General features: G+C 37.0%; 1 protein-coding gene across 6 annotated transcripts in view; it reads left to right on the top strand.

Annotated features, from left to right (window-relative positions):
* Nipped-A (Transcription-associated protein Nipped-A) overlaps window positions 1-12,446 on the top strand; it is a 1,216,281-nt gene that overhangs the window by 141,681 nt on the left and 1,062,154 nt on the right. For all 6 annotated transcript variants that reach the window (XM_090382460.1, XM_090382459.1, XM_090382462.1 and 3 more), the window contains one exon: window positions 7,354-7,432. In XM_090382460.1, coding sequence (XP_090238586.1) covers window positions 7,354-7,432 — 79 coding nt within the window. The remainder of the gene's footprint in view (window positions 1-7,353; window positions 7,433-12,446) is intronic.

Here is a 12,446-nt window from a genome sequence, read left to right as displayed (position 1 = left end):
CAAGGGTAGAGCCACAGTTATTTTAGACAAGGAGCAATATTTTAATAAAGCTTTGGAATTATTGCAAGATACCACTACGTACAAAGTTGTCCGTAGAAATCCATTGGTTAGTGTGGAGCGACAAGTGAATAATCTTATACAGCATTGGCACAAGTCAGGATGGATATCCAAGGAGGTATATTGGTCATTACATGCTGCTGGATGCTGCTTACCCAGATTCTATGGGCTCCCCAAGATACATAAAGTGAGTATACTACTCAGGCCAATTGTATCATTTGTAAATAGTCCCATGTATGCTCCATCAAGGTACCTAGCCAAGTTGATCGCACCCATAGTAGGACTTTCCAACTTGGTTATCAAGAATAGCAAAGAGTTTGTGGATTTTATAAAAGGACAGACTATACGAGAAGACAAGATTATGATTTCTTTCGATGTTACATCATTGTTCACTTGTATCCCTATTAAATTCGGAGTCCAGTGTGTTAGAATGGCATTAGAAAAGGATGTTTTGTTAAGTACTAGGTCTCCTCTTAGTATTAATGATATTTGTGAGGGTGTGGAGTTCTGTTTATCCAGTACCACCATGGTTTTCCAAGATGTCATGTATAAGCAGTTCCATGGCACAGCCATGGGTTCCCCCATTAGTGCCATAGTGGCTAACTTAGCTATGGAAGAGTTGGAAGTTAGAATTTTTGAGGGCATGGAATTTCCCATGCATAAATTGAAAAGATTTGTTGCTGACACATTCACCATTATACAAAAGGGGAGGGAGGATCAGATACTTGATGTACTTAATAGCTTCTCCCCCCCTTTTATTAAATTTACTTTGGAGGTGGAAGCAGAGGGAACCCTACCATTCCTTGATGTGTTGGTTATTAGGGATGGTTGTAGGCTCAAGACCAAGGTGTTTAGAAAGCCCATGTGCCGAGGTCAATATACTCATTATACCTCGGCACAAGCCAGCCAACACAAGGGTAGTGTTGTCAAGGCTTTAGTAGATAGTGTGGTCCCACTGTAACACCTTCGAGGACAGAGACAACGAAATTATTCGTGTCACGGCAGACCTCAAGAAATGCGGCTACCCCCAGAGGGTGTTGGACAGAATTATTAGAGGAGCGGAGTCCACGCGTACTGAGCCATTCTCCCCTGTGAGCACTGCATGCATTCCCTACTATCTGAGCCTTTCAGACCACATTGCATGAATAATTCGGGGTGCCAGAAGATACGCTGTGTGCAACTCCCGGGATGAAGGTTGTACACAGTGATATCTTGTGTCAAAGACCCCATAACGAAAGAAGCCAACAGTGGGGTGATATACGAAATTAAATGCCCAGATTGTGGGGTGTGTTATGTAGGTGAGACGGGGCGACGACTGAAAACCGTCTGGGGGAGCATATGAATGCAATAAATTCTGCAAACTATGGGAAGTCTGCCATGGCAGAACATTTCTGGGAGAAGCAACATCAAATCTCCCCGGAGGATGCTGTCATCACGGATCAATCACAGGGGTTCTGGGACCGTGAATGGCTTGAGAGTTTGTATTGGGGCAGCTAACAATTCCATTAATAGAGACAAGAGTGTATTCTTACATCCTCTCTTTGAAACCATGGTTCTTGGGCGAGATGAACAGTTTCAGCTAGCGCGCTCCCGAGTCATTTCCGGTTCCGGTGCATAAATGGGAAATTCCGGCCTTACTCCCGAGGAACCATGTGGCGAGTGCCGTGGATCTGCTATTTAAGGATGTGCCGCACAGCAGAAATATGCTGTTGGGAAAGGAGATCGCTATCTCCGAAAGCTACAGTTGTTACGGTATTTTATTAACTGTTTTTATTGTTTTTATCATCATATTTTATATATTTTTATATTATATTTTTTGTATTTTATTGTAAATTAAATCACATCAGTTTTAGACTACTATATATTTTATTTTATTTCATTTAATTTCATTTTATACGCTCGTATTTTATTTTATTTTTTTTTTTATTGTAAATAAAGTGTTTTAGTTGCAGGATTGGAATTTGTTTATTTGAATACCAGCTGGTGTAAAGTTTAATTGTTCAATATGAATTGTCCCAGCCTTGTAGGTCTATTTAGAAATATGTGGAAAGTTAAAATTCCCCATTACAAGATATTCTGATTTACAGATTAAAACCACTATTTGTGTACCATTCTGGAAATCCTCGTGCATTTAAGGGCATCAGTAAAGCCACCTACCTGTGCATTTCCGATTGAACCAGAAAGCATGGATAGGATAACAATATCTCTCTTTGAGGATTGGTTTAAATGCTGCTTCATTTCCGAGGTTGAAAAATATTGTAAAGACAACGATGTTCCTTTCAAGATTTTGCTTCTATTAGATAATGCTCTTGGACATCCTACTTATCTAGATGATTTCAATTCGAACATGAGAGTCATATTTCTACCGTCAATCATGACCTCACTCATCCAACCTACGGATCGGGGTGTTATTTCGAATTTAAAAGCATACTATTTATGCACATCATTTGCTGAGGCATTGTCTGCGGTAGATGATGAGAAAAATTTTACTTTAAGAGACTTTTGGAAATCTTACTATATTTATCCTGCTATCTTAAACAATAATAAGGCCTGGGCAGAAATTGCTAAAAGTTGTGTAAATGGCACGTGGAAGAAAATATGCTCACAACATGTAAAAGGCTTCTAAGGATTTGAAAAAAACGAATCATACGAAGAGGTTACAGATAAGATTGTAAAGGTTGCAGAGCTATTTCAGTTGGAGGTTGGTGCCAAAGACATGGAAGGAGTTAACAGAGGAAGAAGAGATGGAATTATCTAATGAAGAATGTATTAACTTTCAGGCAGAGATAGTGAAAAAAGAAAATACAGGTGAAGCTCAAGATGAATCAAATGAGGAGCCGAGACGCTTCATCACCAGAGAGAGAGAGATGGAATGGCATTTTGTGAAATTGCATCGGCAATGATGAGGTTTGAGAAGATGGATCCTGATAGCGAAAGATTCTTAAAAGTTAACAGGGGAGTGAATGATATGCTTGCTTGCTTGCTACAAAGAAATCTATGAAAAGAAAAAAAACCACCGTTCAGTCATCCATTAATATGTTCTTTTGTAAGGTTAAGTAGCCGACCCCTTCTAAATCTCCACAGCAGCGTACTTATCAGCTGAAGATGTCGATTCTGGTAACGTTGCTCGAGAGGTAAAACTTACTGATGTTATGTCTGTCTCCTCTCTTTTTGCGTAATTTTATGATTTTTAAAATTACGAGTTTTTGTAATTTTCCCTGCGCATGAGATAAAAAATTGAATAAATACAATAAATAATTCTATTCACACATTTGTCGAACATTTCTTTTTTGATTCAATCAATTCAGCGAGCACAGTTGCGAGTGATGAACAAGCATGGGGACCTGTTAGTTTAACTTCTGTTCCAGGTAAATTAATGGAGGCACTGGTTAAAGAAGCACTGCAGGATCATCTAGACAAGAATTCAGTTATAGCTCAGACGCAGCATGGTTTTGTTAAGGGCAGGTCTTGCCTGACCAATTTGATTGGATACTATGATGTAGTCACAAAAGAACTGGATGCAGGGAATAACTTTGATATTATATATTTGGATCTTAGAAAGGCTTTTGATACTGTTGCACATGGAAGGCTGCTGCACAAATTGGAGCAGTGTGGCATTGGAGGCAAATTGCTGCTATGGATAAGGGGATGGTTGAGTGGCAGAAGACAGAGAGTGGTAATCAATGGACACTGCTCAACGTGGACTAATGTTATTAGTGGAGTTCCTCAAGGTTCAGTGTTGGGTCCGTTGTTGTTTTCGGTGTTTATGAATGATATTGATGATGGGATATCAAGTTTAATGTCCAAGTTTGCAGATGATACAAAGGTTGGCAGGGTCGTTAAGGACAATACTGACGCTATGCTGCTGCAACAGGATCTGGAAAGATTGAACAGATGGGCTGAGAGGTGGCAAATGAGGTTTAACATCGACAAATGTAAAGTGCTGCATATGGGAAACAGTAACCCCAGAGCAACGTATCAACTCTGCGGTACTACACTGACAGTGGTGGAGAATGAAAAGGACCTGGGGGTAATTGTGCAGGCAGATATGAAGTTCTCTGAGCAGTGCAGACGAGCTGCAAGAGTAGCGCATGGTGTCTTGTCAATGATATACAGGAATTTTTCTAGCAGGGATAAGGAGGTGATTATTCCCTTGTATAAGGCAATGGTAAGGCCACATCTTGAGTACTGTATACAGGTCTGGAGGCCTCATTTCAAGAAGGATGTAGAGCTGCTGGAACGGGTACAGAGAAGGGCAACAAGATTAGTAAATGGAACAAAGGGTTGCTCTTACGAAGAAAGGCTGAAGTTTTGCAAATTACAGAGTCTGGAGACTAGGCACCGGCGAGGTGATCTGATAGAGGTGTATAAGGCTTTGAATGGTTTGAGCATGCTCAATGCCAATGGGATTCTTCATCTTTCTCAGAATAATCACCTCAGAGGGCATAAATTCAAATTGAGGAAGGACGGATGTCGGATAGATGTGCGGAAATTTGCCTTTGGCCAGCGGGTGGTTGGTTGGTGGAACCGACTTCCATCACTTGTTGTTGAAGTTGATAGCCTAAACAAATTTAAAGCTCAACTGGACAGGTATTTCGAACGAACGGAGGGGTGAAATGGGAGTGGTGTGTTTTTTTTTTTTTTTTTTTGGCTGATGCTGAATAAGCTTGCTTTCTTGCATCATATGCCTCTGCTAATGCTAATGCTAATGCTAATTCCGACTTACGTAGTGTTCTGCGGAAAGCAACCCTAAAGTAAGTCTGGGAGTTCCTGTATTGCAAATATATGTTCAAGAAGAAGAAGAAGAAATTTCTTGGAACTCAGTTCTTAATGCTGCTTTGTTTTCAAGTAAAATAAATTCCGTTACAAAAGATTTGCAATTTGCAGTTGTATTAGCATTAGCAGAGGAATATGATGCAAGAACGCACAGCATCAGCAAAAAAAAAAAGCCCTTTTCACACATTTATTTGCTCTAAAAGTTTGTTCAGTTCTTCCTTGATTTTAGTTAAGCTATCAACTTCCACAACGGCAGATGGAAGTTTGTTCCAGCAATCAACTACTCACTGGCCAGAGGCAAATTTCCTTGCATCTATTCTACAACTGTCTTTCCTCAATTTGAATTTATGCCCCCTTAAAATGAGGCCTCCAGACCTGTACACAGTACTCAAGTACTACTCAAAATTCCTGTATATCATTGACAAAACCCCATGAGCTGTCCTGGTAGCCTGTCTGCACTGCTGAAAGAACTTCATATCAGACTGCACAATTACCTCCAGGTCCTTTTCATTTTCTACCAACCTGAGTGTAGTACAACACAGTTGATATTTTGTATTTACTGCTTGCTACCCATATGAAAACTGCAGTTGCCATTTCTCAGCCCATCTGCCTAATTTTTCTAGATCTTGTTGTAGCAGTATACCTTCAGTACTGTTTTGTTAAATTCCTCTACGAACCTTGGTTTCATCTGGAAACTTAGCCATTAAGCCTGATATACTCTCATGACTATCATTAATTGACTAACAACATTAGTCCACGGAGAGCAGTATCCATTGATAACCACTCTGTCTTCTCCCATTGAATCCATTTCTCCACAACAGAAACTTTCCCTTAATGCCACACTGTTCCAATTTATACAGTTGTCTTTTATGTGGAATAGTATCAAAAACTTTCTTGATACCAAGTGTGTGTGTGGTATCAGAATTATTTTTTGCATCCAGTTTCTTTGTGGCTGCATCCAGTTGGTCATTAAGATTCAATCCAGTTGGTCATTAAGATCTCCCCTTAACAGACTTCTGCTGTAACAAGTATAACATTTCACCACAATAACGTAAAAAACCACACAATTCCAGTTATCTGCATTACTGCAAATGCAATAAGATCGAGTTTACTACTCGTTTATAATTAGATGCACTAACAGAGAAGCCCAATAAACTGGAAAGTGCAAATTGTTTTTATTGTTATGACCTCCAGAAATGTGTTTTAGAAAAATACCACAAAAGCAGTCAAAATTGATTCTTATAACAGAACATATGATAACGATGAAAGTGTAATGCAATTTCCATTATAAAAATGGCCTTTAGAGAGATAAGCAGCTTAGTTATATAGTGAAAATTTCAACTTCCGAGGTCTTTGAACGAATTATCAAAAAAAAAAAAAATGTGTTATAGAGTTCGCATTATATTTTCATGATACCTCCGTTTATTTCTACGGGATGCAAAATACGTTTCAACAATTTTATTTTTTCAGTTTGCACCGGCCGGCAAAAACTTGTGTAAATTTGAATTTCCATTAGTCTGGGAATTCCAGTATATGTCCCATTTTCCTGAAAATAAAGTTACTGGCAATAGCTCCCTCTTGTGGGATCAGTGCATTCTGCCTTGAGGATTGCTCTTGTGTTGCCTGATGTGGAAGTGCAAGTTCTGGCATTGCGGGTGAGAGCTTGATAGGGTCCTCCAACTTAATTCCTTCATGGGCATTTACCCTATATTCTGATTATAGACTTTCCTCAAACAGGCAATTACTAGCCAATGGTCACAAATCTTGCAAAATCAACCAAATAGCAGTTTTTCAGCAGTTTCTGTCTAAATTGGCATGTTGAAGTCATTCTGGCAAGATTATTTCATTGGGCACATTCACCTCACATGTGCTTTTATTTGCTCATGAAAGACAGTCCTCCCAAAAGTCTCTGCTGCTGCTGCTGCCAACTTACTAAGAAATATTTCCTTATAGGATGCTCACTTTATTATATGGCATGACAAACAGCCTTCCACAAACAGCCAGTTTACAGGTCAGAAAGTTCTATAAATGTGCAGGACTCTGACCTTGTTGCAAAAGAACTAACTTGTCAATATTGTAATATTGAAAAGTTCTTTTCTTTTCTAAAACTAATAGGGCATTTCATCCACAAAGTATAGTTGTAACTAAAAAATACATGTTGTTATTCATATTACCAATAATTAGCCACAGTGTGGTAAAAGTTCCTCTTGGGCTGAAAAAATCTCCAAACAAACAAGGACACACACACCCTTGTACAGACATGACACACATACCATATGAATGCTCACTGCTGTATTATGAAAGTGCTTAATGTGCCAAAAAAATCCCCGGACATTAACAATTGATAGGATTACTATATTTGTGAAATAGAATATACTCTATTTTTTAAGCTAAATTATATTCTTTGTTTTTGCTACTTTTTTTATCTTCCCTGGATGTAATTTCTTATAGTTATATTTTATTAAAATTTTAAGTTAAATTTAATAAGTTTTTTAAACTAGTCATTAATTCTTTATTTAGAATTTGTGGGATGCCTTGAACAATTATTTGATGAAAACATTTTGATTGGCTCTGGATGGACAGCATATGAATCCCTCAGGTAACAATGTTTTTAGGTGTATTTTTGCAATACCATAAGAGATTTTATGGTATTAGCCATAAAATAACATAAGAGATTTTATGGTATCACTGATTTTATGGTATTAGCTAATCAAGGATTTGACAGTCTGTATTGTAGCATTTTTAAATAGGGAGAAATGAAACAGGTACCCCAAGGTCACCCACCCACTTGGCTTCCAACTCTATACTAACACCTTGGAAGAAAAGACCAGGTGAGATGATGTTGAGGAGCCTGTTTTCATTTCCCCCTGCTATAGTATGTCATGGATGTGGGCTTAGGTGGTAGATGACTTTCATCAACCGGTGAAATACCACCACTTTGCTTATTGGAGGCTTGAAGTGGTGAAACCCATGTTTAGTCTCTAGAGAAAAGTTTCCGGCATCCCTCTCCTCCCATACTTCTCCTTCAACCCATGCATGGTACTAAGTACTATAGGTTTTGATACCTTTCGTGTTTGGGGTTTTCATAAAAAAAAAAAAAAAAAAATTCCAAATGTGTCTGGTTTTTTCTCCCCCTTTCCCCCCTGCTATAATGTGGCATAAATATGGTTTCAATGTGCTGCAAACATGGTCTTAGCATGCCACAAAAATTTCTGAAAATATCATTACTAAAATAGTATCTATTAGTAGAGGCAAATGAGGCAAGGAAGCAAGCTTTATATTAGCCAAAAACAAAGTTCTCACATCACCTATCCATTCCCTGGTTTGTCTTATCTTTCCTTAAATTTATTCAAACTATCCACTTCAATAACATCAGATGGAAGTTTGTTCCAGTATTAGTTACTCTCTGGCTGAAAGAATATTTGTGCATCTATCCTGTAACAATCCTTTTTCAGTTTAAATTTGTCTCCTTACACTGGTGTTCAAAGAAAGTGCATCACTTAGGAATTTCACATTTCTAACCCTTTTTGGCGATGGTATGTTACATTAATGACTAGCATCATAAATAGAAATATAAACAAAAAGATGTTTATTAATAGTTAAGGAAAAGCCAAGTAATATTTGACAGGTGCTCTCAAAATATTCCAAAACGAGCATTTGCAACCTTTATACAACAGTTTTGGTAAACATCACAATTATGGCTGAAATGTTATCAGAAGCCCTCAATTTGCTTCAGTTTATCATTTTAAATGGAAAACAAAATGAAAAGTTCACCAGGAGAAAACTGATGTTTAGTTGAACCGCCTCTGGCCCTGATGACAGCAGCACACCATTGAGGCATTGACAAGATCAATTTCTGAAGATAATCAACTGATAGTTTGTGGTTCCAAACACAAATTATGGCTTCATGAAGGGTCTTTGGTTTCTTTCTGGCAACTGCAGATTCCATACGATGCTAACAGTTCTCTATCCAGGCTGTTTCCTGGCCAGCTAAGAGTTGTAATGGACTGTTCTTCCAACCATTTTTTCACCTGTAACAAATGTAAACACATTACTGAATCTCTAATGCATAAATGAAGCTAAAGTAACTACAGAAGTGCCTACTTACACTTTTCGCCTGCTGACAAGGAGCAGAGTCGCCCTGAAAGATGCACTTACTTGGCAGGTTGAAATGGTCTCTAATGGTTGGCAACAATTTGCCTTACAATATAGCTAGGTATCCATTGGCATTTATAGAACCTTTTATAAACTGCAGGTGACCTACTCCATGATACGAAATGCACTCCTTTTTTATATCATTTGGCTGGTAGGGAATTTCACTGTAGACACCATACAGTCTGGATGGTATTCTTCACCACATCTATGGCGAATCGTTTGTCTCCCATCAGAGCCATGAAGGTTGAATTTCTTCTCATCCAAGAAAATAACTGACTTCCACTGCTCGGGGATCCATTTGACATGCTCCTTACACCAAATTAATTGGGCATTTTTTATGTGAGGAGGGTCTCCTTAGGATGATGGGCTATAAGTCCATTTTTGAAGAGGCGTCATCTGACTGTTACTGCACTTGATACCACTCCTGTATGTTTTTCCCATTTTCTCTTGAGATCAGACTAAGAAGCTTTACAGTTTTTAAGGCATAAACACTTCAAAACGTGGTCCTGGCATAGAGACCCGTTTGCATCCAGTTCCTTTTTTCCTATCAGCAGAACCAGTATTCTGGAGTTTGGAAAGAAATCTACTCACTGTCGACTGATTACAAGACACTCATATAAGCAATATGATGAGAAGAACATCCTTCCTCACATAAAGCAACAAGAGCACTCTTTCTTCATGGCAACAACTGCATGTAACTCACCATCCTGACACAAGCAAGGAATGACTGCAACTCTTGCAGAATGTGCTTATGTACCTGAAAGTAACAGCTGATGCAATATTCCGTCATCACCTACACATGTCAATCTTATCTGATGCAATCTGTAAGAAATATTGCCATATATTTATATTATTCGGACGACTTTTGCAATTTTAAGGGGTGATGCAATTTCTTTGAACACCAATGTATGTGCATTGTCTGAGAAAGGGCAAGGATGCCATCAGCATTTAGTTTACTCATTCCATTTAAAGCCTCAAACACCCCATCTTGTTTCTCCAGATGCATGGTTTCCAGATACTGCAATTTATAGAATTCATATTTTTTTTTTCCCCCCTAAGAGAATCCTTTTGCGCCCCTGACAAATTTTGTTTCTCTTTTTTGTAACCATTCCAACAGATCGATATCCTTCCTAAATTGTGGCTTCCAGACCGGTATATAGTGTACTCAAGATGCAATCTAACAATTGCCATATCCACTTGATAATTGCCTCCTCAACCTGTTGGCAAAATTCCTTTGTATCATTGACAGAACTCTATGAGCTGTCCTAGCAACTTGTCTGCATTGCTCAGATAACCTTATGTTGTTTTTTCAGCAGGCACCCAGATTTTAAGTTTGGAAATCAGCTTCATGGCCACTTCAGTCAACTTCAGTTTCAGTTCATATCTGAATTAATAATATTTTCTTTAATTACTTTACCATTGTGTAAAAAAATTTGTTATTGTTCTTAAAATATAACTAATTATTTGGAAACTGGGTAGTTAAAAAAATTTAAAATATGATTAATAATTTGTTTATTAGTTTGTATAATTTTTACAAAATAATAGCTTTGCAAAGCCACAAATATTAAAAAATAAAATTAAAATTGTTATCAGTATATTAATACAAATCTTGATTTTACACAAACTTAGAAAGTGCTTCAAATTGTGGTTGTGATTATAAAGGCTGCACCTTAAGTTATGCTCTGGTTGCAGACAACTTTGAAGTTTGGGTTTGTTGATGGCAAGTTCTGAAAATCTGCCCTTTTATTACCCTTTTCACATAAGTGTACAAAAGGGTAATGAAACTTTCAAAGCCTCATTTCCTATAATTGGTTTTTTCTCTTTCACTTGATCCAGAATGCACCTGGTTATTCTCTTTGTTTTTGAAAATTGTAGAACAGTATCTCATTGTTTTTTATCTCGATAAGCTGCTTTTGAAGACGAGTAATGCTTGAAATGTAATTGGCCAAATTTCCAATGTCAGTGTTAAATAGCTGCACACCCAGCTCTATTTAGTCACACCCTCTGGAATATGGTGATCCAAATATTGAGTTAATTCTTGTAAATGTTCAACAATAAAATTATTTACATAAAAAAAAAATCCATCATTTCCTTCTTCCAGAAGGGTTTAATATTAGGAAAGAAGCAGTTTTGTTTTCTTCTATTTTCCTATGCCTTAGTTGTAATTTTCTTTTGTAAGCCATAAACTTCCCTGTTAGCCCAGTCATTGTCTGATCACAACCTTTCATCAAAACATTCAACTTACTAATTTCAGCAAATGTATATGAAAGATATGTTAATTTTAATATTCACACAAAATTCAGGAACCATAAGTTAAAGGTGTTCTAAATTAAGCCAGGAAATGCTTTTTTTCTAACAAAAAAGGTTATCTCATTATGTAATGCCATAACTCATTGAAAGATGTTTTCTCTTGAGAACCATCTGACCTCAGAATGATAAAATAAATGCATGTGGTCAAAGTCAGCATCAAAGCACATCCTTCAAGATCCTGTTGTTTAAGGAATGTTGCCTTCATAAAATTTATAACTTAAATGAATTCTTATCGCAATATCCAACTCCTGTGACTGCTTCCTGGAATCATGATTTCCCTATGAAGGAGGCAGTGAAAAAATTTTCATTTGCAGTTTCCCTTCACTCTGCCGCAAAAGCTTTGGCATGTTTCAAACATGCTGGTTCACCAACAGTGTTAAACTGGAACACTGATTTGAAATCAGATCATCTAAATTGGAAAAAAAAAGTGTACTTTTTTAAAAAAATATTATTCCTTGTTGTAATAGTCAGAAGCTGGCAAAATGGAACTCCTTCTTCCATATTTGTCATATATATATATATATATATATCTGATAATTCAAAATAAAACAACATAAAACATAAGCCAGTAGTATGGAAAAAAATGTAGAGTGAAAAATTAACATAAAATAACATAAGAATAAACAAACAGGGAGGGGGAAGTAAAGGTAAGATATAAACAGTAGCCGATAGTCCCCTATATAATTTAGCACTTTAATTCCAATTAGTAAAACCCATATAAAATTAAAAATAATGCCAATTATAATATGATTTAGCGGTACCCCCCCCAGAAGGTACCAGTTCCGAAAAACATGAAATATCACCAAAAAGGGGTTAAAAGAACTACTGAAAGAAAAACAAAATATCACAATATCACAATAATAGACTGACCATATGGGGCATAATGGTCAGTCTATTTTGATTTGATTTTTTAAGGAACAAAAAAAAAAAAAAAAAAAGTTTTCTTGTTTCTTCCTAGGTTCAAGGAGAAATTTTGTTGGTGCAACATCACAAAACAACAAATTAAAATCATTATTTTAAACTAGAAAAAAAAAAGAAATTTTTATTTAATTTCAAATTTTGTAAATGACGGTAATATAACATGTCAGACTATACAAAGCAAAGGAAATAATCATTCTATTTTTAAGCCTGCAGGCTAAACATCTTTT

The sequence above is a fragment of the Mastigoproctus giganteus genome, chromosome 10, assembly GCF_048544385.1.
Source record: "Mastigoproctus giganteus isolate SK-2022 chromosome 10, ASM4854438v1, whole genome shotgun sequence".
NCBI lineage: Eukaryota > Metazoa > Arthropoda > Arachnida > Uropygi > Thelyphonidae > Mastigoproctus > Mastigoproctus giganteus.
This window is presented reverse-complemented; position numbering and strand designations above follow the sequence as displayed.